The sequence below is a fragment of the Cyprinodon tularosa genome, unplaced genomic scaffold, assembly GCF_016077235.1.
Source record: "Cyprinodon tularosa strain WSP-4 unplaced genomic scaffold, ASM1607723v1 ctg499, whole genome shotgun sequence".
NCBI classification, from domain to species: domain Eukaryota; kingdom Metazoa; phylum Chordata; class Actinopteri; order Cyprinodontiformes; family Cyprinodontidae; genus Cyprinodon; species Cyprinodon tularosa.
In genome coordinates, this window is record NW_024039228.1 from 51,147 (window position 1) to 79,140 (window position 27,994).

General features: G+C 39.2%; 1 protein-coding gene across 1 annotated transcript; it reads left to right on the forward strand.

Annotated features, from left to right (window-relative positions):
- Positions 1-51: 51 nt before the first annotated feature.
- trip11 (thyroid hormone receptor interactor 11) lies at positions 52-27,994 on the forward strand. The gene is made up of 21 exons (XM_038302707.1): positions 52-652; positions 5,726-5,802; positions 8,537-8,647; positions 8,755-9,057; positions 10,201-10,269; positions 10,427-10,592; positions 10,720-11,046; positions 11,165-11,205; positions 11,292-11,384; positions 11,665-11,874; positions 12,730-15,723; positions 15,807-15,947; positions 16,080-16,273; positions 16,411-16,574; positions 16,664-16,767; positions 16,841-16,940; positions 18,856-18,937; positions 19,967-20,081; positions 26,085-26,207; positions 26,286-26,427; positions 26,523-27,994. The coding sequence occupies exons 1-21, from the start codon at positions 514-516 to the stop codon at positions 26,735-26,737; spliced, it is 5,910 nt and encodes a 1,969-aa protein (XP_038158635.1). The 5' UTR covers positions 52-513; the 3' UTR covers positions 26,738-27,994.

Below are 27,994 nucleotides of genomic sequence, written 5' to 3' on the forward strand. Positions count from 1 at the left end.
TCCTCCACTGGAGGACTTCTAGTATCCCACAATGCACCGCTGCGGAGGTCCGTGTCCACGTCAAACCTGTCAGCAGAGCAAAGCTGATAATGGCTGCAGTTGAGGTGGCACTTTCAGGTCTATAGATCGCTAAAAAGGAAAACAACTTCAACACGTATGGCCGAAACCGCCTGCGGATATAACCGTCTTTGACAGAAACCGACATATAAGTCAATGTTTTGTTCGACTATAATGTCTCGTGACTAGTTTGTCCCGATAAATTCCTCCTGGACACCGAGCAGCTGTTGTTAGCCGGTGTTTTAGTTCTTGCTAAATGCTCCTAATAGTAGTAAAACCCGCTTAGTTACGCACCCAAATAAGTGGATTTTAATACCACATACGTTAATATATTGTACAATTTATAGTTTAGCTTAATGTCCGAGTTGACCTCGTAAGAGTAAAGCTAAAGCCGTGGCTAGCTCTCCTGTCTCCCTCGGACTTGTTTTGTTTTTGTTGGGCTAACAGCCCCTCAATATGTCCTCCTGGCTGGGTGGACTAGGCTCTGGCCTCGGCCAGTCCCTGGGAAATGTCGGTGGGAGTCTGTCATCGTTCACCGGGCAGATATCAAACTTTACCAAAGACATGCTTCTGGAAGGAGTGGAAGAAGTCGGTGGTAAGTTACTGTCCTTAAGTGTTGTCTCTGTGTTGTCTACATTTAAGGTTAGCATACCTGTGGCAGACTTTTGAAAGGTTTTAAAAACTTTTGTTTACCCAAACAAACACAAGAATTTACCCATTCTTCCTGTATTTGGAATATAATGAGCAATCCAGGTGACAGAACCTATTCCTTATCCCAACTGTCTATTACATGGTTGGCAACCATACTATTGTATATCAAACTTCAAAATAAAACCATTATTGTAGTACTAATAAAAACATATTTCTTTTAGTTCAATAACATTAATTCAGGAGGGTCTTGTGCTGAGAGATACTTGCTTTAAAATTTCCACTGATTGCAAAACACCTGCTCTGACAGTTTATTTCCCAAAGCTTTAAAGGCAATAGTCTCTCTGCAGACAGACACTCAAACTCCATCTCAACTTCACACACCTATTTAAACAGGATCTAATAAATGCATAACCCCTTCCGATAATCATATAAACCACCGATGAATTTCCAAGACAATTTCTTCACAGCTGGACTTTATAAAAAGACTAGATGTTCATGAATGCATGCTGTTTTCCAATGAGACTAGTAAAGAGTGCTTTTTTTTTTTCTTTTCTTGTTTTTCCTTGGAGGTCTCCTCTAAGTATGTGGATTCTCAGTTTAACTTAATTGTTTCTAACATGTCTGCTGTTTGCATTCTTAGCTGGTGCCCTACAAACATTTGTGGTTATATAATGATAAAAAAAAGGCTTGTGGTTCTTGAAAGCACTTTATAAATCTGGTTTTGTAAACTGGGTAGAACTTAGTCTTTGCTTTGTATTTTACATGGTTTGAGCATACAACAGAGAGAGGTCTCTTTCACCATTTCTAGATTGTTCAAAATCTTCCCTTATTTCCTTTTAGGCCAAGGTTGAATTAAGGGCTGAAACAAATAAATAGATTTATTGTGTTTTATTGTTATTGTGAATTAGTCATCAACTATTTGTTTACTCGAGTGTAGAAATTCTGCCTTTTGCTGACCGAGGCACCCACGTAGACCAGTCCTTTTTTCATAATTGTAAAAAAAAATATATATATATATATATATAAATATATAACATTTGAGTTTAAGATTAAGGGAAAAACATCTATCCACAACTCCTCAAGTGGAAAAGTGTTAGGTTCTCCTGGTTTAGGGAACTTTATGGAACCTTTCTTATTCGGTTATATATTGATAAAATAATCAACAAATTGATAGATTAGCAAAATAACCATTAGATGCAGCCGTAGTTATTTTTGTCTGATGGTGAAGCGCATCTGTTTTGATTATGCCATGAATTTTTGGATCGTTATGCTTGTATGCTGCTGAAAGACCCAACCTATGACATATTTTTTGTTTCTTGATTAAGCGCGGCAGGTTTGTATTCAGAATGTCCCATCTTTCTTGAATAACAAGCTATGCAGCACCCACTAACAAAGTTTCCAGGGCTCCTGGTTTGAGATACAGCCTCACAGCTAAAAAGACCTTCTGATCTATTTAACAATAGGCTTGAGATAGCTTTCCAAATATTTAATTTATGTGACAGATGGATCGTTACCAACAGAAGAGCTTGAATGGTCGCGGGTTAAATCAGCTTCCTCTTTAGGTTGTAGGATTCAGCTCATGATAGAAGAATAAGAGGGACTCCTACTTTTTTTTATAAGTTCTTAATGTTTGTTCTCACTCAATTTACCCAAACATATAATCGTGTTTCAATTCAATCTCTGCAAACAGCGGCCACAAATGAATATCTCAAATCTCTGCCATGAGCATAGAAAAAAATAAATTACAGTCAACAAAAACCAAAGCGTAGTCAATCACTTCCTTATGAAAATGTCCTAAATCTTTCATTTCATGGTAGAGAGTAAAATAAATACAATCCGTGGAAATTCTCGAAATCCTTTAAAGGAATAGTACACCCAAAACATGATTAGCCTTCATTTTCTACTCACCCCCATGCTGAACAAAACTCTGGAGTACTTTTTTGATATCTCAAATGCATCTGGAGATCTGGGAGGCTTCTTGCTGTCTGCTGACATTCAAATAATGGAGGTCTATGGCGCCCGAGACAGAAAGGTCCATAAAAGTCCACAAAAACGTGTCAATATTCCTCCATACTGCTCGTCCAATGTAATCCAAGTGTCCTGAGTGGGTAGCATCCAGAATTTACTCGAAACGAAGTCATTTAGAACGTTTTAGAGCCTAAACAGTAGTGTATAGGATTTCCTAATAGCGCCCCCATGCGCGCTCACGATTCTACGGAAGCCGGCAGACCAAACCAGCGCATTCAGCTCGGCAAAGAACTCATGCTCTTCCTCAACACTGAAGTCCTCAGACATTTTTCTTTCGTTGTTTCTTTCTTTGCACAGGTAAACAGCACATTTCTTCTTCTACGCTTGCATTATCGGCAGAGCAGACGCTGAATGCGCACTTTCTTCCGGTTTGGTCTGCCTGCCTCCGTAGAATCGTGAGCGCGCATGGGGGCGCTATTAGGAAATCCTATACACTACTGTTTATGCTCTAAAAACATTCTAAATGACTTCGTTTCGAGTAAATTCTGGATGCTACCCACTCAGGACACTTGGATTAAATTGGACGAGCAGTATGGAGGAATATTGACACGTTTTTGTGGACTTTTATGGACCTTTCTGTCTCGGTCACCATAGACCTCCATTATTTGAATGTCAGCAGACAGCAAGAAGCCTCCCAGATCTCCAGATGCATTTGAGATATCAAAAAAGTACTCCAGAGTTTTGTTCAGCATGGGGGTGAGTAGAAAATGAAGGCTAATCATGTTTTGGGTGTACTATTCCTTTAAACAGACAATTTTCCCCCAGGTTGACTTTTCTGTCAAAGTGACAAAGTTACATTCTGTTGTGCGTTTATATTAGCTGTGTTGTAGGAATCTGTCAGTGAACTCGACTGAAAACACAAAGTAATTTTTTTTATTGAAAAAAATTGGAAATCTTTTAATATGTCCTCTACAATTTATAACCAATGAAATGTCTCTATCAGAGCACAGATGCCCGACTCACATGAAAAATATTCACACTACACAACCAAAAATAAAACAGTTAATCTCTTAACTTGTAAAATGTGGGTTCTGTGCTGTTGTGTTAACTAGTTACTGAGATTTGAAGTGTGTCCCATTTTTACCATTACAGGGTGCAGGTGCTGATACTGGGAGTGCAGGCAAGCTGAGTTTGGAGAGTTTCTGTTTTCAGATATTCTTAAATATAGTTTAGAGGAATTAGCAGTCAAAATCCTGGCTGTAAAATCAAGGCTGCTGTTGGTCAAATTGCAGCAAAGATTGACCAAACATTACTGCTGAAAAGGATGATCTCAGCCCATATGGTTAATTAAAAACGGATGTGTTGTCGGTTTAAAGCAAACTGATAAAACATTGACTGAGGAAGAACTTTGGCCACAGATTTCCAACTCAGCACTGCAGCCCTAAACAAAAGGTTCAAGCTGTCATCTGTTTCAAGTACTTTCATATTTACCTAAAAATCTATAATATTTATCATCTTTCCTCTAGGCACTTACTCTTCCCCACAGAAAAGCAACTATACCCCTTTAGGGTTGTCATAATACTAAAATTTCAAACACAATATTGATACCCAAGAAAATGTTTTATACTCGATACCATTTTTGATTCCATGAGGATAAAATAAAATCAAATGATTAAAGCCTTACAAATATTTCAATTAACATGAAAAGCTTACTTCTGTCAATGTCCACATAGCGCATGCTTTCTCATCAGAATCACAGATGCTGGTTAAATAAGTAAGCAGAATAAAACAGTATTTTAGGGTCGTCTAAGGTATTATTCTTTTAACGTAAAAATAATCCACATATCTAAAATTAACGAGATCAAAAAATGCAAAAAAAAAAAAACTCTTCAGTATCGATACAAAACTAAAATAGTATTGTGCCTGGACATAGCACTTGAAGACTAAAGAAGACTCTCTAAAATGTAAAAAAACAAGAAAACAAGTTTACATAAAAATTGGTCCTAATGTTTATTCAGTTGCATTCAGAAATGTTTTATGAATCCCAAAGGGAAATTTAATGTTGACAATTTAATTTAGAGGATTATTTACAGAAAGGACAGCTTTAGCTGAAACAATCAATGAGGTGAGCGCTCTGCTGTCGTCTGTATGGCTAAGAGGAAAATTCCGAATACATCACTCCAATTGTGCAACATGGTGGTGGGGAATCATGCTTTGGGTCACCAGGAATAAGGGAGCTGGATAATCCTCAATTAAAAATTTTTGTAACATGCTTCAAAAGACTTGAGCCTGGGCTTTAGACATTCATCTTCTAGCAGAACAGTGACCCTAAACATACATCCTACAACATACCTATTTGGTCCAGATATAAATGTTTTCTGATTAGAACGGCCTAGTCAAAGTCCCAATCTCTGTGTGGTTGAGAATGTGTTTAAGAACTAAAAAATCACAGAGATCTTCCAAACATCCTGACTTCAGATGCTTCAGAATCTGTTTAAAAAATGGCTGCACTTTTCAGATTCCTTATTGATAGATGGAACCATCAACCCTTTTAATTCATCTTCCTTTTATTCACTACCTTGCATTTGCCCGTCTGAGAAAATTTGGTGGTTCTTGATGTGAGGAACTGTGAAAATGTTAAAAGGACCTAAATACTTTTGCTAACTAATCTATGACTCAGTTTGTGTTGTGTTAAATGTTTATTGTTTGCTAAGTTTTACCCACTGTTAGCTCACATTACTATCTTAAAATGACCCCAATGTTCGCTTGCTGAGTTGTAAAGTGTTTTTTTCTCACCTGGATCTGATGATTGTTACTGTCAGACACACAACACATTTTATATTTTAAGGTTGGTAATAAAAAACATGAATTTCAAACATTTTATTGGAGAAAGAGATTAATAAAAGTTTTAAATGGTATGTGCAGTGTGTTTATGTGGTTAAACAACTGTTTGTTTTTTTTAACTACGGTACCTTTTTTTTAGTACATGCCTATTTGGTTGTTCCTGTGTTAATAGTTTCCTTCATGCTGTTTTTCCATGTGACAACAGACGCTACAACAGAATTACACGTGTCCAATTCCAAGTTGGCTGAGCTGGAGGCTGCATTCACTGCTCAAAAATCTGAGGTCAGATTTTTTTCTTATTTTTCCCTCTCAGCCATATTCTACAGATTCACTTCTTGCAGAAGGAAAAACATCAGCCTAACAGAGTAAAAACATAACAATTTCCCAGGTTTCCCCAGAAAGAAATTCTTATAAATTCAAACCTTAATCTGCTTTAGTTCAGAATAAATATATCCTATGCAAAACAAACCTGATCCTGTATATGAGAGGAAACATGTTAATAATTGTACTATGTTCTCATACTGAGGCTTTAAAGAGCAGAACAGGTGAATAAAATGACAAATATTCTCCGTCAGAGATTACTGCTTTCAGCGAGTCCCTCATTCTTGCTGTAAACACTGAGGTGAGGAATAATCCATGCCTAAAAATAACTGCCTGCAAATGTAACCCAACATAAGCTGATTTGTTTTAAAGAGAAGTAGCTGGAATAGAAAGTACCCCGCTGTTTTAATTAAGAGCTGAAATGGAGAATTTGCTGAATACTTTACTTTATTGAAATCTCAGAAGCTGAAGTCTCTCAAAGGAGCAAATTGGCTTAAAGTACCACTGACGACATATGGAAGCACTCTGACATAAGTTTAAGAGATGAGAATTAAACTTCATTGCACGAAGCTGGTAGTTTAGTGTGGATTTTTCTCACATTTTGGGTTTTAAGGACACACGTGTTTCTGCAATTGGAATGATAATGACATGTAACTTTTGTTAGCCACTCATTATTAAAAAAATTACATAGAGGCTCAAATATAATCACTCCCCTGTAATATTTACATGAATGATCTGCAAACTGCATCATTCCTGTCAGCAACACAGCTGGTGCTCAAAAGAGGTTCTATTCCATCCCTCCTCTCACCAGGATTAGAACACATATTTAGATTAGGCAGTTCTCTGGTGCAGACCCCACTTTTAAGCTTAATTCCTAGCATTCCTTGACTTTTGAAGCCTTTCAGGACAGCTTCAGGATTTGCTTTGTTTAAGGAGACTTATGGCTTTCATAGTTGCTATAAGGAAGGCAACAGTCACATATTTTTAGAAACTTATACTCAGAAATTCTGGAAGATCATAAATACTTTCAATAGCAAGATAAGCCACTCAGAGGTTCCCTATTTGTATGATGAAGGACATTATCTCTTAATTGGTATGATATGCTGGATCGCTTTACTAAGCATTTTATTGCTTCAGGTTCCAAATTAGATTCTTTTGCTGCTTGGAAATTTTAAGAAAATTCTTTTAATATATTTAAGGCCGCTCTTAATCAGTTTGTACATTAAGTATTTTATTTTGCCAATGCTTGATTAATATTAAGTTATATTTTTAGTTATGTTTATATCTATGGCTGTTTTTATTTTTCTTTCTTTTACTATTATATTGTGTATATTAACTGATTTGCGTCAGGCCTCTCTTGTTAAAAAAAAAAGGTTTGTCTCTATGAGACGTATCTTTTTAAATAAAAATAAAAACTAAAGAATTCTATATAGTGACCCAAAAGGTCCCCCTCAGATTGATAATAAATTGGTTATAAGAGGCTTTGAAGCAGATCATGATCTATTTTTTATGTAATCCTTAAATTTAGAAAACCTCTTAATTCTTAATAATAAATCATTGACTGATATTATTTCTTAGGGTTATTAGTGATTATTGAATATTGTTTCCCTTCATGCCCATATCATAAGGACACCATGGTTTTAAAAATCCTTTAAAAATAAAATCAGCCTTGCCATAAAACAACCATGGATTTAAATTTGTTAGTAGGTTTTCAGCTTACTTAAATATGTGCTTAAGCACACAGAATAAAGTTTTTTTAGAAATGCAAAATTTTACACATTTTACCAAATATTTGAATCAGATTTTTGTTAGATTTCTTAATTTAAACATTACATTCATTTATTGGTCAGTACTTTAGTTAAGACCTATATTTCTGTTATTAGAATGATAACCTATTAGAAAGAAGTACACTTAAATGAAATTGGAGGAATATCACAGGTGGGGGCTACAAGTTTATCTTGTTCTGGGCCGAACCAAGGCTGTCAGCTGGTCAGCCCACCCCCACCGCTAAATTCTCAGCCTTCCAGACTGCAACTCTGGGTCCCTGAGCAAGACCCTTAACCCCACACTGCTCCCCGAGCGCCGCACAATGGCAGCCCACTGCTCCCCAAGGGGATGGGTTAAATGCAGAGATAAATTTCTCCAATGTGAGATCAATAAAGTTCAATTATTATTATTATTATGGAAACAAGGGCTGAACAATTTTCCCCAAAATCTAAATTACAATTATTTTCAACTAATATTTAAATATTTCAAGTCTGTTGTTGCAGAACTTTACTGTAACCTTAGTTTGAAAAATTGCTCACTTTGTACTTGCTTGCATGGATCTGCACGCTAGCTGCAACTTGCTCTTCTCTTCTTTGTGGAAGCAAACCCACCTCAAGTATATTACTGCCACCTAATGGCTGGAGTGAAGAAGTCAGTGTCTTATTATTTTTAAATGTAAAAAACGGCAATGTAAAAAGTGACATAAATTTATTTTTTTTTTTTATATTATAGTTGTTTATTCTAGATTTTTTTCATCAAATTTAATTAAAAAAATAAGGACATTCTTTTCTATAATAAGTGAATATTTGACTAGATCTGAATTAAGTGAACAGTTGGATGAAACCTAGTTTCTCATACCCTGTATGAATACATTCCCTGGATTTCCTTGTGCTTTTTGGTGACCCTTCATGTTCTTCTCTGTCTGCAGTATGACAGGTTGAAAAAACTTCACTCAGAGCTGGAGGAGAAGCTGGAGGCATCAGAGATCCAGATTAAACAGCAGTCTGCTGAATACAGAACCCTGCTGCAACAGAAAGATGTGTGCTCATACATATTTATTATTTATATTTTTTAATTTCTACTTTTTTTTTGGCAAACATCTTTTAGTCGATCAAAGTCTTTAAAGTTATGTCTGCTCTCCTCCAGGTGGAAATCAGCCACCTCAAAGTACGACAAACTAGCCTCCAAGAAGAAGTCCAGAAGCTGCAGCAGTCTGCGCAGTCTGCCTCCTCGTCAGCGGCCGTGCTGCCAGTGACCACATCTTCCCTAACTGCTACCTCCTCGTCTCCTTCCACCTTCCTGACACGTCACACAGGGTCTCATCATGGCTTCCAAGGCGACGAAGTGGACCTCAGTGATGTTCTGTGGTCGCAGCAAGAAATCAACAGGCTGTCCACAGAAGTCATGCGTCTAGAGGCGGAGGTAGCACATTGGAGGAGAATATCGCAGGTAGAAATAAGGAAAAGAAAACATGTGAAAATAAAGTGTTAAGATGTTAGTCAATAAAAGTTTGCTCTCCATAGTAATGGTTTGGAAATATTTGCCCAGGTTTTGTGATCCAGATAAGAGTGTGTGAATTTGACGATCACTCTTATAACAACAAGAAATTTTAAATGGTTCAATAAAGATAAATTACAATGTGATCATATACCATCATTTTACGGTAGCCTAGAATGGACAGTTTCAGTTCTGCTTCTCAGCTTGCTGTAGAAACTTGTCCTAAAGTTGTAGAAACATTCAAACCAAATGGGACAATTTCTGCCAGGATCACTTGCTGTTCGCTTGATACTTCGGCTTCCTGTTTAGTTTAGTTTAGTTTAGTTTACTTTAGTTTAGTTTAGTTTAGTTTAGTTTAGTTTAGTTTAGTTTAGTTTAGTTTATTTGTTGAGATCACTGTTGAGATCACCGGGGTGAAATTCTCCCCAGCTCGCTTCACCACCTCATCAAATAGTATGAGTGTCTATCTGCTTACAGGTGTTACACCATATACTGTCCCCCATGGGTCACAATATATGATGGAGCACACAATACGGTGTAACACCAGATCCTGGTGCCGTTGCCATCAGATTCACTCCCAGATCAGCCAGTACCACCATCTATTCGCTTTCATCTATCCAGGACCGAGCATCAGGAGCTGCTTTGTCCCTAAAGGGTGAAGACCGACGTGCTCTGGTGACTTTTTGATTGGGGGGAAAAAAAAAAGCTTTGTCTCCAGTGCAGTCCTTAAGCCCACGTAACAAACTCACCCAGTCTCCTGATTGGTTAACAGGGAAGTTTAGATTTTTTTCAACTTCCACCATATTGGAAGTGCTACTTTGCTTTGTCCACGTGTCTTAACACCACGTTGCTTCGCTTTGAACACCCAGAATGCACTGCTAATTTCCTTTGCATCGTTGACTTTGCAGTTGCTCCTGAAAGCACCTTTACATAGCGTTAACATGGAGACAACCCATTCCAGTCCATTTGGTTTGAATGTACCTTAAGAAAAGAGGATGATTTAGGGATTTTTGTATTTTTGTTTGTCTGTTCAACTTTTATCAACAGTAAAAGTTCAATTTTTTTGTTGTTTTTTTATACTACGTTCTCCTTTAGACATCAACCACAACAGGAGCTGGTAATGGCGACCAGGGAGAGATTCTCAAACTACAGAGGACTATTAAGGTAGCTGTAGTCATTCATGTTGCCAGTTTACTCTTTCTTGTAAACAGTCTTCATTAAAACACTTGGAATGCACAATGCTGTCTTTTAATACTACTTTTTTTTTACTATTATTATATATGACTAATGATACTGCACATTTTAATCTGTGTTGAAACAGGAGTTACGAGATGAAATGAGTCGAGAGGTGGATGAGCATCAGCATGAGCTTGCAGCCATACAGGATGCCCAGCGACAGAAGTTGGCAGAAATTACACGGCGCCATAGAGAGGAGCTCTCAGAGTATGAGGAGAGGATCGAAGAACTGGAGGAGCAAATACAGAGCGGTTTGATTATTTTTATTATTTTAGGATGTTTTTTTGATGATCATTATTATTGTATTTTATTACCAAATAACAACAGTGATTTATGTCAGAGAAAACAACAAAATATCATCTAACTGATTCTCTACAGGGGGCGGTCACGTCAGTTCCCCGTCAGATTCCTCCAAACTACAGGAGCTCCAGAAGGTAATTCGGTCCCTCCAGGAAGCAGCTGAACAACGTGAGAAGCAGCTGGCCGAGCTATCAGCCAGTCTGGAGGATGCACGGACGAAACAGACCTCTCTGCAGCAGGAAAGGGATGAAGCCCAGGAGGAGAACGCAGACCTGCTGCAGAACTACTCGCGGCTGCAGGCTTCAGTAACTGAACTCCAGACACGAGTACAGGAGCAGGAGGGGAAGGCTCTGCAAAAAAACCAATATGAGCATGAGATCCAAAACTTAAGAAATAACTTAGAAGGTGGGGTTAAAGTTGTCTGTTATACAGACTTTGGTTTACAAGATAAACTTCCATCTTCAAGAATAGCATCTTTGTCTCAACTTTTTAGGTGAAATAATTTTTCCTCTTTTTTTTTTAGCTGCAGAAAAGGAGATAGAGAGACTGAAGAACATTTCAGAGGCAAGTATGAACAGAAGCAATGCGTTTCGTTATAATTATATCTGTATATTTTCTGCTGCTTATTGTTCTTTTATCTTCACTCCAAGGATGAGCCAAAGGAAGAGGTTGCGGACATCTTGGAGTTAAATACCATTATTGGGACGTTAAGGCAAGAGAAGGAAGCTCTGGAACAAGAAAAGGTTGGCTATACGGCTGCAACTAATAATTGTTTTGCTATACGATTAATATGTTGATTTTTTAAAAATATTTTTTCAATAAATCGATTAATAATCAGATAGCCAAAGGTTCCGTTAGACGGGTATAGGCTGTACTTTTTTTTTTGGCCCTTTTCAGGCAGATTCTCTAGCCCAGTTTCAGCCTCATTTTGCATCTTCTTATTAGATGTGAAAATCACTAACATCTGTGGACTGTTGGAGCGTTAAAATAAAGCAACTTTCCTGAATGTTTTTATCCTCACAGCTTAACCTGCAGCACAGCCTGAAACTAGCAGAGGAGCAGACGGTTGGCCGTAACGCATCATTGATGGAGTCTGATGAGGCAGAGTCTCTAGAGCATCTGAAGGTAGAGCTGGAGAGGAGAGAGAAGATCCTGAGAGCAACCGAGGAGGAACGCGACACCCTGATGTCTGAGCTGGAGGAGTTGGACCGACAGAACCAAGAAGCTACACAGGTCTGCTCTACAGCAGCGCCGTCTTCATTATCCAACTGTTTAATGATAATTCAAATGATATATCTGAGTATAGTTATATAAAATCTTAAATAACCCCAACTTTTTGAACTAAAAATTAAATATAAGTTCCAAATTAGACTTGGAAAAATGTCTTTGGACCCCTGGTAAAAATGTATATCAGGTATTTGTTCATCTTTTCAGACAAGAGAGGAGAAATTTCTTTTTAAAAAACTTTAAATGATTAAGACCCCCAACAGTTCTTTCAAACCAATATTTATTTTGATTATTACATTACTTTTTTTTTTTTTTTTATCAAAGTAGCTAGAGGCCTTTTATTAGTAATCCATTTACTTCCTTACCATGGGGTGTTAATCTGATCTGACAGAGCCTCACTTCCGTAAATTTGTGTGATCCAGGCGGGAAAAAAACTCAACTATCTGCTGCCACAATGCAGACTGAGCAGATAAAGGATATAAAAAATAAAATGAATAGCAAAAAACACATTTTCTCTGTAAATATTTACTCAAACTATAACAGTTTGCTTTGGTCAGACAGAACTACGGCCTGTACATACTTACTACTTTAGCCATGAAAGATAGATTTTTTAAATTGAATTACCAAACTTTTTCACAGTAAAACAATCTAAATCAGAAATTGACAAATTAATGATTTAACTTCCATGTTCTTTTGCCAAAAGAAACAAGTTATGTTAGGGAACCGGGCTGCTATTATTTTTTTTCTATTTCTCCTAGTCTGTATTCAGTGCAATATGAAAGCTTAGGAATTAAGTACCTGCTGATATGTATTTAGCAACGTAATGAGTAATCATTGAGTTTATTTCCATCACTATTTCAGCATTTCATCACAGCGAAGGAGCAGCTCTCTGGACATTTGAAGGAAGCGGAGGCAGAGCTGATCAGAACAACTGCAGAGCTCAACACCACCAAGGACCTGAAAAGAGCACTAGAGCAGGAGCTGGAGACCCAGAAAGAGAAAATGAGCCAAAGCGCGTTCACCCTTAATGACCTCCACATGAGCAAACAGCAGCTGGAACAGACGGCGAAGGAGCTGAAAGATGCACTGGGACGTGCACAGGAGCAGAGTCGGGAAGCACGCAGAGAAGTGGCTGAGCTGAAGAAGAGTCTGCAGGAGCGAGAGGAGGAGTTAGCTGCTGCTGAAGCAGAGAGGCATGTAGCGGGTGGACAGAACGAGGCTGAGAGAGTCAAGGAAGAGCTGGATGGGAAGGAGAGGGAGCTATCAGATCTCAGGAAAGAAATGGGAGAAATGAGGAGCGTCTATGAAAAGGGGAAGTCTGAGGAGTACGAGCTGAAGATGGAGAAGAGGAGGATGAAGGAGGAGCAGGAGAAGGCTTTAGAGAAGGTAGAAGAGCTAAACAGGCAGCTGAAAGAAAACCAGACGTCTCTTAACAGGATGGTGAAGGAGAAGGATACTCGTATTGAAGCTTTGAAGCTGGAGAAGAATCAGCTTGAAGTTGAGCTGTCCCAGGCAGAGAGAACACTATCAGAGCAGGTCAGACAGTACCAGCAGTCCATAGAGGAACTGACCCGAGCCCGATCCCTGGACGCCTCAGCTCTGCAGACCGAGCACGAGACTGCAATCAAACTAAACCAGGAGAAAGATCTGGAGATCGCCAAGCTGAGGAGAGACATGGACCAGCTGGCGTCAGACCATAGAGACACTAACGAGATGCTGTCAATCACAGTCGCAGGGCAGAAGCAGCTGACGGACCTGCTCCAGGAGAAGGACGCCTTTGTGGAAACCTTGAAGCAAAACGCTGCAGATTTACAGAAAGAGATGGAGAACAGGGAATCTGTCATGTGCAAAGAGGTAGAAATCCTCAAACAAGCGATGGAGGAAAAGGATAAACAGCTGGGTGGGATGAAGGAGGAGAACAGCCATTTGAAAGAGGAGATTGATCGACTGAAGGATCAACAGAGCAGACCTCAGCCTCTGGCTGAACCAAAGACACTGGATATCATTACAGAGCTGGAGGCGGAGATCACCCAGCTGAAATCCTCCAGGAATGGTTTGGAGGAAGAGCTTCGGTCCCTCAAAAGATCGTTGGAGGAGCAGCAGGTCTCTATGCAGACGCTGCAGAGCGAGCTTGAACAGGCCCACAGCCGCCATCAGCAGACCGCTCTCAACTATGACCGACTCATTCATGCCAAAGATGAAGAAATAACCCGCCTCCAGCAAAGTTTGGATCTGCTCAGTGAGGGTCACCTTCCAGCTTTCCAGGGACAAGTTATCCTCCAGGAGGAAAAGACGCAATCTCTAAACCAGGAGAACGGCAATGAGAAGCACGACCTGTCCAAGGTTGAGATAGAGAAACTGGTTCGTGGCATCAAGGAGAAAGAGACTGAGATCAGCCAGCTGAATGAGAAGAACCTGTCACTCACCAGGCAGCTGGATCAGCTGGTGGTCTCTCACAACGAAGTTGGCAAACTCTCTCAATTGATCCAACAGAAAGATCTGGAAATCCAGGCGCTTCACGCTCGGGTCACGACGGGACACAACCAGGACGTAATTTATTTACAACAGCAGCTGCAGGCGTTCGCCGTGGAGAGAGAGCAGATGTTAGCTGTTCTTAATGAGAAGACCAGAGAGAACAGCCAGCTCCGGTCCGACTACCACCGCCTCATGGACATCGTGGCCGCGAAGGAAGCCGCTTTGGCGAAGCTTCAGCAGGAGAATCAGCGCCTCTCCAACATGAGCGATCCCTCTGGAAGCCAAGAAATGTTCAAGGAGACAATCCAAAACCTGTCTCGAATTATCAGGGAGAAGGACATCGAAATTGATGCTCTGACTCAGAAGTGTCAAACCTTAGTGACCGTCTTGCAGTCTACAGGAGGCGAGCCAGGCGCTGCATCTGGGGGGGTCAGCAGCAACCAGTTTGAGGAGCTGCTCCAGGAAAGGGACATGCTGAAGCAGCAGGTGAAGAAGATGGAGGAGTGGAAGCAGCAGGTGATCACAACGGTCAAGAACATGCAGCACGAGTCCGCACAGCTGCACGAAGAACTGATCGCGCTGCAGAGCCAGGTCTCTGCAGACAGCGACTGTAGCTCCAAGCTGTCTGTGGACTACGCTCGTTTGATCCAAAGCTATGAGCAGAAGGAGAAGAGGCTGGGAGGTCTGAGCCTTGAACTTGCACAGGTCCAGCAGACCATCAGTCAGCTCAGCACCACCAAGGACGTTCTGCTGGGTAAACTGGATAGCGTTGTGCAGACCCCTGAGGCGGCGGCCACCCAGTCGAGCAGTCGCTCTCTAACAGCCGAGGCCCAAACACAACAGAATGTCTCTCCTATAAACGACAACCTGCGGAGAGATGCTGAAGCTCTGCAAGCACAACTGGCAGAGAAAGAAAACCTGATAAGGACACTTCAGGAAAACAACCACCGGCTCTCCAACGCAGCGTCCAACTCGGAGAGCGAACAGAAGAGCCAGGCGGAGGTGGTTCGTCAGATCCGAGAGAGACTGGAGTCCCTGCAGAGGTCCGTTAGGGAGAAAGACCTGCTCATAAAAACCAAAGGAGACCAGTTCAGCCAAGTGAGTGAAGCATTGCGCAACCGTGAAAACGACAACGAGGTGTTAAAGCAGGCCGTGACCAACCTGAAGGAGCGTGCCCTCATCTTGGAAATGGATGCGAAAAAGCTGAAGGAAGAGAACGAGGCGGTGGCTGCTCGCTCTCGAGAAAAGGAGTCTGAGTTTAGAGCTCTACAGGAAACAAACATGCGAGTTTCTCTTCTGCTCAGAGAGAAGGAGTTTGAACTAAGTGCAATAAGCGAGAAGGCGGCCACGGTGGAGAGGATGCTGAAGGACAAAGAGCTGGTCAGTTTGGAAAAAGTCCAGCATTGAGACAATAAATAAAATCCTTAATTGAACGATTTGTACTGACGCTGATTGTGTCTCAGGGTAAATCTGGGGAGCTGAACCAACTCCTGAATGAGCTGAAGTCCATGCAGGATAAAGCGGTGATGTTCCAGCAGGAGAGAGATCAAATGATGATGGCACTTAAGCAGAAGCAAATGGAAAGCACGGCACTTCAGTCTGATGTAAGTTTAAACACCTGCAGTTTTAGTTTTAAAAGGGAAGAGAGTGAAACAGGATTTTAGTAATTACATTCACATCATTAAAAAACCTGCAAGACAAACGTTGTTCCTGAGAAGACCTTCTGCTTTTCACAGTTGCAGCATACCAGGGAAAAAGAGCAGCGCCTCAACCTGGAGCTGGAACGGCTGCGGAACCACCTGTTGGAGATTGAAGATTCGTACACAAGAGAAGCCCTTGCTGCAGAGGACCGAGAGACAGAGCTGCGCCGACGGGTGGCACTGCTGGATGAGAAATTGGCCACATCCTCAAATGCTGTGGAAAATGCCAGGTTTGCATAGATCAATTTATCTTTTCACGCTTTTCCTGAAACTGCTAGCTGTAATGATTGATTCCTTCTGAGCACATTCTCGTTCATTATTTTTATTTATTTATTTTATTCTATAAGCCTCCTGCTCTTGTTTCCAGCCAACAGGCCAGCATGCAGGTAGAGTCGCTACAGGAACAGCTGAGCAATGCGGTGAAGCAGAGAGACGACGCACTCGCACAACTCAGAACCTCTCAGGAACAAGTCCGACAGTACGCAGTATCGCTCTCCAACCTGCAGATGGTGCTAGAGCAATTCCAACAAGGCAAGTTAACAGAGTCGGCTTCTTGTAAAGTTGCAATAAGACTTTATTTTATTGTGTTAATTATTACTCTCCCTTCTTTTTTTTGTCAGAGGAGAAAGCCATGTACTCTGCAGAACTTGAGAAGCACAAAAAGGAGAAGGATGAGTGGAGAAGAAAAGCTCTGCTGCTAGAAGACCAAGCGTCTGCCCTTCAGGTAAATGGGTGCAAGTAAATGCAGAAGAACGTTGCAGTGAAATGTTCCCATTCACTGATTTTACTTCTTTCAGGTAAACTTAGATGAAGCCAACGCTGCCCTAGATTCAGCATCTCGTCTCACGGATCAGATCGATCAGAAAGAAGAGCAAATTGAGGAGCTAAAGAAACAAGGTGAGATGCAGGTGGATTTTTTTCCCCATCCGATTATAAATGCCTATTCAGCAATTATGAATTTGTTCCCATACCTTCTCGTTTAACCCCAGTGTCCTCAACTATTTTCACTTTTTGTATTCCTTTTGGTACTAGTATATTTTAAAAGTTTATACAGATACATTTCCATATAAACCTTGAAGCAGGGGGGGATTTACCATTAGGTAATACTAGGCGGTTGCCTAGGGCCCGAGTTCCTGGAGGCCCCATAAAACTCTGTTTCTATGTATGATTAATACAACTATTCCTTATTTGTGCACATTAATTATATTTTTGATTAAAATCCTTTCGCTAAAATGCCAACAAAACGCTGATAATATAAAGTGTGTCTCAGCCCCCCCTTCAGTGTCCACCATATTGGATCAGTCCATTTGCTGCACATGTTCAGAAAGGTCCAAACAGACAGCAGCAAACCATTTGAAAACAAACGATGCAAAGAGCAGTGTTGCCAACTTAGCGCTTTAGTCGCTATATTTAGCCACTTTTCAGACCCCTCTAGCACTTTGATACAAAAAAAGCACCTAGCACCAAATCTAGCGACTTTTTTCTGCTACTGGAGACTTTGGAGACAACATCTAAAAGCAGCGAACTCTGCTCTCCAGAGCAAGTAGATTGGTAACCCCGCCTCCTGCTCTCCTCTATCTTGTCTGCTGTCATGATTCATGCAGCTATTATTTCATCCAAATGAAAAATGGAGAACAGAGAAGCAGATGATCATGGCTTGTCTACAGTGAAAAGAAGGACTGGGTTATTTACTTTTGCCGTTGCCTTTTTGGAAACACAGGAAGGAGCAATCAGCTAAGTGAGCTTAGTGCTTGGAAAAAATCTTTCATTCCTTTAGAGACAGCATGAAAAGTCAGCTGAGTACAAAACATAAAGAGGAAAACAAGAAGAGAGGGACAAAACGTAGAACAGAGAATGGATGTCTATTCTATTAACATTTCTCTATCTGTAGAATGGGTCTGTTATATGTGCTGTCTTCTCCATTCAGAGGGCCCCCTGCCTGTCTTTGCCTAGGGCCCCACATTTCCTAAATCCGCCCCTGCCTTGAAGTCTAACATTTAATCTATCACACTGATCACACTAAAATAACAGAGCAATCATTGAGGTTTTTCCTTAGAAACAGCCGACCACCTTCCCTCACTGTAAACCATGAATCGGTGAAACAAAATTGCTCTAAATTAAAGAAAATTGATCGTTTTTTTTATTTTCATTTTAGCCAAGAAACATCCCCCGAGCTAAGAACTAAAGAATGAATGTGTTGTACCTGGAAAAACATATTAGGGCAAACCTCTGGAAAAAAAAACTAAATATAATTTTGGACTACATACTGAGTTATTAGGTTATGAAAAACAAACAGAAAAAATGTCCCTATGACCTCATCTCAAAACTGACCTACAGAGTAAATGTATTTATCCATCTCACTCTTATCAGGTATAGAATTACATCACAGCAAATTCTCAGACTGTTTTTGTTTCAGGGTTATTTAGTTCAGGCCTGCTTTAGTTCAGGCCTGAATTGAGCCTTTATCTTTACCTTACTGGTCTATATATACTTACTATGGCATATCTGGAAAAAATAACTCTAGCTTCTTTGCTGCTGGCCATCTTTGTCCACATTTCATGTTTTTTATGTTTGTTAAAATAGATAAAATTCATGAAAAACAGGTATTGCATCCTTTACCACAACATTAGATGTTTTTAGTTATTTAGTTTGCCACCATAGATACACCAAGCGAAGATCTAAAGGAGTAATTGTGCTGATTATGGCCTAAACTTCTGCAAAGATGGATATTATGTTTGGAGAAGAAACATTAAATATGTTTCATTAGATTTTCTTTGAGGAATCCCCACAGTAATCTTTGTTTGTGTTGCAGTGGAAGTGAGGCAGGAGATGTTGGAGGAGGCACAAAAGAAACTCATGAACCTTCTGAACAGCACAGAAGGAAAGATAGACAAGTAAGTTGAGCTTTTATGTCACATCTTTTTATTGATACTGTTAGATTAGGATTCTGGAAAAAAAAAAAAAAAACTTTAGATCAGAAATGTCCAACACACGCGTTATACAATGCCTTAACACATTTCTGTCTACGAATAATTTTAAATGTTTGCATCCTGGTAGTCTTGAGACGATTGTCACTATATAATTAAACTGGATTTAAGAAATACAGTTTTGCGACATGGCTGTAAATTTGATACGAAAACAGTTTTACAGTTTTTTGCTGTTAAATGTTTGGAAAATGAACTGTTATCTAGTCTGCACTGGTCAGAAATTGTGAATATCTGATCTTCAGGTTATAGTAAAGCTTTTAATAAGTTACTGGTATGGAATTTGGCTAATGATAAACTAGGAATGTAAAATAACAGCAATGCAAAATATTGATTTTACTAGAAAAAGCAAAGAAAATATGTTTATAAAATTAACTTTAAATAATATATATATATATAATTTGCCAAATACTCACAATTTGTTCTGCTAGCATTGCATTACTGGAGGAGTTAGAGGCATTTCTTAACTCTGAGTTGTTCGAAATGCTGCCAAAATTCACCGGTCCATCATGGTCCGTCACTTTCATCAATAGTGAAAGTTTATCTTTTTAGTTTGTGTTGAGTCTTGTTGCCATTTGCTAATAGGGATGGGTCTGTGTGCATTCAAGAAATTTTGTTTTGTTTTTATTTATTTTTTTATTCAACAATGAAAAGCAAAACAAAAACACTAGTATTTTTTTTTGTTATTGACCCAAAACCAGAAAAATAAACCATTACATTCCTCCTCAGTGGCGAGTTCCTGAAATCATGATGAAATCTGTAAACTGTTATCAATGAGGGCTGATCCTTTCTGGTGAACTTTGAAAAAACTTAGCAGCAGATCTAAAAAAGTTTAAAAATAAAATGGCCTGGTTCTTGTTTTCATTTTGAGATGGAAGGACTAAATGTTTAACCCTGAATTGTCATTATTCAGCGTTATGTTTGCTGTTCCGTCTGCAGGGTTCTGATGCGCAACCTGTTTTTGGGCTACTTCCACACACCCAAAACGAAGCGGGCCGACGTGCTCAGGCTCATGGGAAGTGTGCTGGGACTGAGCCGAGAACAAGTCGATCAGGTTAGAGCTCCAGCTTGCTCTTATCCTCAGAAAAAAGCATATTTGAAAAAAAGCATACCAGGAAAAATATATATATTGTCCAATTATATATATATATATATATATATATATATATATATATATATATATATATATTACAGTTCTGCTATCTATGTGAGACAATTACAAAACTGAAAAATGTTTTTTTTTTTTTTTTTTAAGTTTTTATTTTTTGGATATCCATGTCTACTACAGTGGACATCGGAACTCCAAACATTTGAAAACTGAGCCTTCATGGCAACGTTACTCGAAAAGAAAAACCTTGCAACTTTAACACAACAGTGAGCTTACCATCAAAATAACTGTCCATTACTTTTAGTTTAGTTTTGCTGTTTTTATATAGTATGATAATAATAATAATAATAATTAAAATTTCTTGATCACACAATGAAGAAATTTAGCTCTGTATCTAAGGATTATCTAAGTAGTACTTTGAAGTCGATGAACTTCTTTGATTACTTCGCAGTCACTCTTGCACTGAAGCCATGAATTGGTGATGGCCAGGTCAAAAAAGTGGAAAATTGCATGCACTGTCCATTTACGAGTGCGAGATGCCATCTTGTAGAAACTCAACATCTGGTCCCTCGAGTCCACGCCACCCACGTTTTTGTTGTACTGAGCAACTGGACAAACACTTTGTTCTTCTTGGACAATTTTCTGCATGTCTTTTGAGGTTCAATGTCATGGGCAGAGGATGCCATAACAACTGGCTTGTTGTCCAACAACTTTATGACTGCAAGTTCGGGAGTTCTTCATCTGAATACATCTCCGAATCCCGTCTTCCTTTCTTTTTAAAATCTTTGTACCCTAGGATCTTGTTACTGTTATTCATTATGGTTCCAGTTCCTGTCAGGCCTTTTGTTATGAGGATGTCAGGGAGGTTTAATATTATAAAGAACCAGTCAAAGAACAGTTTCTGTTCCTGCGGGGAACAAACTCTGCCAAGTAAGAGGTACACACTGCTGCACCGGGCATTAACCAGTAAATAGACACATTTGCTCATCCATGCACAATTTCCCCATTCTAGGAAGACTTGGATAACCTTGCCTTATTTTTGTCAAGAGGGGCCTGATTCTCATCAAGAGATCAGTTCTTTTATCCTCGTCTGACACATCAAGGTCGGTAACGACCTTAAAGGAATTTCTCAACTTGTAAAAGAGATTTCTGTTCATGGATTCTACCACAACTTGAACTCTGGTGTTTGAGGTTCAATATTTTTTTAATGTTTGGATATACTAGACAGCCCATGTAAATTGAGTTTCCAAAAAACGTCTTCAGTTCTTCACACATCGTTTTTAGTGTTGCTCTTGACACAGGACTTCACGCTGATTTGTGCACTGCACAATTTTTTTCAAACACAGAGTCATCAATTTACTGCTTAAAATAGTCCTTTGGGGTCCTGTTTTGGCATGTCATGACATCATTGTTCTGAATAATGGGATGATCATCAAAGTTGGAATTTGAATCTAAAAAAAAAGAGAAAAATAAGGTCTGTTATGAATCGTATTATTAGTTGTATTTTATTATAGTTATTTGAGAAAATGTTACCCTTTTTTAAATGTAAAGTGCAATACAAATAAAATGTATTATTATTATTATTTTATAAAATAAACTGAAGGCCTTCACAGTGGTCGCCTATGGGATGTGGACTGTCCTGCTTGATCTGACTCGTCTGTATCTGCTTGCCCTGTCTAAATTTCATTTTCAGAATTCTCTAAATCATCTCAGTCTGATTCTCCCTCAAACATTTGATCTTGATTTTTCTTCATCAATATCACTCAATATCAAAGTTTTCATCCACAATCCGCAGTAAAATTTTCTCTACTTCTGAGAATGAGTATCTTTCACACAAAATGGTGGAAATAACTTCAAATGTCCATTACAGAGGACATTTTTTTAAACACTGAAATACTATTTTAAAAGACTTCAAATAATTCAAAAGATGTTTCTATGTGTTGTTAAGACACTTGTATGAGATATGCAAACAACCTTTCAAGGCTAAATTAGCCAAAAAATATATATTTTGCACTCACTTTTTGTCTTCCTGTAAAATGTCCTGGAATTGATGGACGGCATTTTCTGAATGAGGAAAAGAAATGTACCAAAGCCCCATCCCTTCACGTTTAGTATAATTGAAAAGCCCTAAATGTCCTCTGTAGATACCAAAAGGAGTCAATTGTGAAATATGCAGTGGAAAGGAGATATTCAGATTTATAAATGTCCTCCATAGAGGACAAATTTGAATTACTGTTAGTCAGGAGGAGGCTAATTTCTAAAAGAAACGTTGTCTTGCCTGCAAGCTGAATTCTGGCTGTATTTGTTCATTCACTAACACACAGCACTTCATCTTGTCCCGCTGGCCATTAGAGAACAGACCCCAGGATGGGTTCGCCAATCAGAGTATTATGGTTCATGGTGGGAAGAAGGCAAGATATGCTGAGTCCAGATCAAAACAAACATGGCAGCACAGGAGGAAGCACACACACACAGCTGCTGCTGTCACATCTGTTTAGTCTGATTTCATCTTAGAAAGGGAGGAACAAGAAAGTGAAGAAGACTGTTGAGTGGAAGCAGCAGATGGTCAAAACTCCAGTTTGCTCTCTTATGTTGTACTGAATGAAAGTTTTATTTTTTAACTGTGGAATGCAGTCAGCAGCTGAGTTTCCATTGTGCCCAAAACCATGTGGATCTTCCTTAGATTTCAAAACTGTAAATTATTGCAATTGTGGTATTTCCATTAAATAGGAAGTACAATTAAAATTGTGCCTGAGTACGTTTTTTTTAATGCGATAACTGATACAACATGCCAGCGGCGGATGTAGACATAGGAGATGTATCCATATTTCAGCCACGGCTCTGGTGCTCATGAAAATACTTCTGTTTAAAAAGCGTCTTTCTTTTAACTTTGAGCCGAAATCATCTCACTGTGTGTCACTTCACCCCTTTCTGTTCGGAGACTGTGGGAGTTTTACAGTGCCAACCAGACATGGTCATCTCCATGTCATGTATTGGTTCTACCCAGCCACTGAAGCAGGTGAGTCCAACTTCACCGTGAATTAACCTGTGCAGATTGGACTCACCTGGTTAATTGGCTGGGTAGATTAAATACATGACATGGAGATGACTTGTTGACTCCACATTGCCCATGTCTGGTGCCAACACAATGTGGTTAAGGTAGGTGCTTCCTGAAGGGAACCTTCTTATGTAGATCATCTCAGGTTGCTCATCTTTACATGTCAGGGGAGGGGCTGCTTCTCAGACAGCAGAACTCATGAGGATTCATGCATGAATCACGGGAAATACTAATTTCGATGATGAAATGCCATTATTACGAAGGTAAAAGCTCAAATTAGTTGATTTTTTTTTTTTTTTATGATATACACCTTTTACACAAGTTTGAAAATCTGCTTTTCTGGATTAAGAAAAAATAGAAACGCATTTCTGCTCTCTATTAGCTTTGGAAGAAGAAACAAGTTTAAATTTGTTTTGCAAGAACCAAACTATGATTATTTAGCTAATCTAATAAACCCATTAGAACCAGAAAGTTTTTTCTCTGATTAAGATCTAATGATCTTCATATGAAAGCATCCTAACCCTCATTGGTTTAGCTCTAAATCTAGATCACATGACGTTTTCTTCAGAGCCATTTTTTCTTATAAAAAAGACACTGCCATGCAATTAAAGTCCAACAGCCCCTAAATAAGTACTCAGAGCTCAGGCCTGAAAAATAAAGTATCGTTCCTTTCCAGATCTTTTTGGCTGGGGGCATTATGGGAGTCCATCCAGGGATTCCGAGGAGTATTACCCAACACCCTTAAAGGGAAACGCATACAAAGTAACAGGCAATCAGCCCCTTAGAAGAGCCACTTTTATTACCTTTAAGCTCCCTGTATGTTTTTCCCCTTCTTTGCCTCATCTCCTGTTAAACTATTTAAAGTTTCCATTTTACAGAAGCCAAGAGTCCCATAAAAATCTTCAGACTTTGAAGAAAGCAATTCAGTTCCTTTTGATTTGTCTATTAATCCTTACTCTTCCAGGCAGCCTAATACCTATCCAATAATTATTTAAAATTTTACAGATGGTGAAGGATTATAGTTAATACAAATAAAATGAGTAAGATAATTTGAGGAGTACATTATGTTCATAAAAGGCTTTAAAAAACTTAAATTATAGCTTTTATATAATAGGATTAAGTGCAGAATTCTGGACGTTCATACTTCATGGTAGTTAATTTATCTGAATTTTAAATATTTTTTTTAGTAAATTATTCTCTTTTTAATCATTAGGCAAATTAAAGTTTACATTGATGCTTCAAATTTAATCTTTCTTTTTTATGAATGACCCCTGAATGCTATCTGTTCCTTGTTTACTTGATCTTCTACATTTTTGGCACGCTAAAAGTTCTTCTTCATCGTCCTCTTTGTATGATATTACTTTGGTCTGTACTGAAACAGAGCTGTCCTACCCCTGAGAGTACGATGCTCATTTGCCTGGATGAAACCAAAGCTTAAAGACTATTTCATTGGTGTTTATATGAAAGAACAACTCATAGAAGAGAATAAATTAGAAAATGGTTTCACATTTTTTCTTTTTACAGATATCTGATATTGTTTGGTATTAATTTATACTCTCCCTTCTACTCTTCACTAAATGACCTCCAATAAAAAACATGTTTTATAATAAAGTCCACCTGATCATCAGTGAATCTCAGTTCAAATCCAGCTGTTCAGAGAGCATTTGTCAGAGAACATTGGAGAAAGCTGCTTAATCTACCATCTTAAAATGGAAAGTGTTGCAACGTTTAGATGAAGCTGCCATGACAGCTGGCCAGCTATTAATCAGTTACGTAGGGTGTCTCTGGAAGAGCTGCAGATACCCATTGCTCAGGTTGATAAAACGGCAGTTAGTTGTGCTCTTTACTATTTTAATTATTGAAGAGCTAGAGTAAAAAAAAAACAGAAGTAACTGTTAGCTTTTTCCTTAACTGACTCATAACCTGGTATTTTTCTATGCTTCTGAATTGTCTTTACATTTATGTTTAGTCATTTTAAAAGGGAAAAAAAGTAAATAGAGCTTATCTGGACTGCTTTTCATACTCTGGTCCTTGCAAGGGGACACAGGAGAATTTGACTTGTGTGAATGAGTGTTCATGCATATGTAGTGTTAGCAACATTAGCAGTTTGCCATCATGCTCTGGTCTCTTAATCGATAGGTAAAAAGTTAAACAAGGAAAAACTGTTACAGACGTTTTTAGTGGAAATGGAGACGGGTGAGGTGAAAGAAAGCAGGCTGATGTTGGTTCATACATCAAGGAGGAGGAAAAATGCCCCTTTGGTCTTTTCTGATTTGGAAATATGAAACAGCAAAGTAAAACTAAGCCACTGTCACACCCTGGATTTTTCAGCAGGTTTTAACTGAAGTCAAATGGCAAAAATTTTCACAGTGTATTAAGTACCATGAGGGGCAGGAAGGTCTAAAGTCAATCAAAGGGGAAGGTGTCCTGCAGCTTTTTGTTGTTTCCCTGGTTTAATGCGTCTGAATCAGTTGACTGCAGTTCAGTAAAGATTTGTTAATCAACCATCAATGGAGATCAGCTTTGCTGAAGCAGGAGAACATCTAAAATCTGTACAACAGTGACCCTCAAGGACATTCTTTGTACCCCCAGATGTAGGAGATGTTTCCTTCATCAGATGATGGGGCCTGAATGTGAACTTTGATTTATAATCATTTTTAAAGTGAAATGTGATGGTGCTGTGGGGATGGTTTACTGTCAGAAAGGATAAAGTTATAAAAAGAATGGATGGAGGCAGACTAGGTTAAAGCTGTTAGAGGTTGCAGACTTGGTTTGAAGTGCAGCTTCCGGTAGCACAGTGACCCTAAACAACCTAATTCAGATTAAGATTTTCTTCACCGATATTATCCCTACAGTCTGACTTTTTTTTTTTTTGTATGTCCTTTCTCCAGATGTTGGAGGACGACGGACGCCACGGGGTTACTGGTTGGGTATCAAGCTGGCTGGGAGGCAGAGGAGCGCAAAGTGTCCCAAATACTCCACAAAGGCCAACCAGTGTGCAGGGCCTGAATTCTGTAAGTTGAAAACTAGCCGTCATCTACACATATTTCCCAGTGATTTGATTCTTTAAAGTAGCTCCCTTGTCGTTGCAGTCGTTCTCTGAGATGTTTGTAAAGTTCTTGGAGATGGAGTCGACCCCGTCCCTTCCGGCGCCAAGGCTTCCGGTCCATGACATCAAGCATCTGAATGCCCCGCCTCCCGGGAGAAGAGGTGACTCTACTTCAGGCAGCACAGGTAAACTCAGTTTCTTTACTGTGATCCTGACCCAATCAAAAAGTGAGACTGTCTTCTGAACGATATTCCAAAGTCAACACACGTTCTTGTCATAGGAGCTATGGCTGGTTTGAGGCGAGCTGGTGAATCCAATCCTTTCCTGGCTCCTCGTTCCGCTGCGGTGCCGTTGGTGGCTGGTTCCGGCTCTGCTGGCTCAGGAGGTCACCTGTTGATGAAGCCCATCAGCGACGCTCTACCCACCTTCACCCCTGTGCCTGTCTCAGCTGAGGCCAGTGCTGGAGCTGTGCTCAAAGACTTACTAAATCAGTGATGAGCTCGACTACAAGTGCCACACAGATGTCTTAATTTATCCAACATGAATTCAGTCTAAAAGACTGAGGTATTTGAGCATCTCTGCTCTCTATTACTGCTCATTTTACTTCGAGCAATAAGAAACGATCTGACAGTACATTAAAGCAAAAAAAAATACTTTGAAGCTAAAGCAGGACTCTTTAAGGTTCGATTTCACTCTATGCAAAACACTTTCTACACATGAGTGAAACCGTTTATTCCTCAGTGTAACTTACACTTCTGGACTTGCAAATTGACTTCCAATACAGAAAGAAAGAAATGAAAACCTTTTAAATGTGTTAAACATCCAGAGTAAATCCAACAGATTCTAAACAAAAGTGACCTTATGAACTTTTGCAGTTGAAAGTGTCGGCTGAGCATCCATATGCAAGAGGAAACCTGCCCCTCGATTTGCATTTTAACAGCTTGTATTTTCTTGTTCCCTCAGCATTACAATTAGTTTAGTTTCTTCTGATCCAGGATTCAACTCAAAGCTCTGGCTGCAGCACACTACATGAAGATTTATGTGGGTCGGTACATCTGTTCAAACCATAAGGATTTTTTTTTTTTTTTTTTTTCCATTGGAAAGTCTTGTGTTTTCCAGACAGCCAGACTTTGATATGCAACATGCACAATTAGGGCTGCTGACTGTGGTTTTATCAGACTGCTCTTTATGTTCACATACTGCACCATTATAGATACATATATGTAAATTGGTATTATATATTTCGCTTTTTTTTATTTTTATCCAGTTATAGGCACAAAAGAAGGGTTGGAAGTCAAGTGCCTGCATTTCTGTAAAGTGAATAGTTGTATAATCAGAAATGTAAATGTGTAATATAAATATATATATATATATATATATATATATATTTACAAAATGTATAAAATAAAAACAAAGAGTGAAGTTTTGGGTAATCTGATCAGTGGAGGCCAGCATGTGACTGTGCCGCTCCACATTTTTGTACAGGCATCAATCAGCCACTGCAGGAATGTTACACAGGATGAGTCCAGGTGTGTTGATGAAATGTAAGAACTCTAAATCCTGACTGGTAAATTCTGTTTTTTTTTTTTTTGGTTGATTTTATGTTTATTTTTTTCTGTGGATGGGTGTAAAAAAAAATGTTGAAACAGAGCTAAGCATTCGCTTTTCCTCAGACGTTCTGTTAAAGTCGATACCCATGATGCCCTGATTGGGATTTGACATTAAATAAAGGCGCCACGTTGGTGACCCATC

What these genes read in the sequence shown, in the direction of transcription:
- trip11 (XM_038302707.1), top strand. Translation starts at nt 514, where the DNA reads ATGTCCTCCTGGCTGGGTGGACTAGGCTCTGGCCTCGGCCAGTCCCTG. An exon ending in AATGCTGTGGAAAATGCCAG is followed by an intron (nt 16,274 to 16,410) that starts GTTTGCATAGAT and finishes TCTTGTTTCCAG; the next exon opens with CCAACAGGCCAGCATGCAGG. An exon ending in ACAGAAGGAAAGATAGACAA is followed by an intron (nt 18,938 to 19,966) that starts GTAAGTTGAGCT and finishes TTCCGTCTGCAG; the next exon opens with GGTTCTGATGCGCAACCTGT.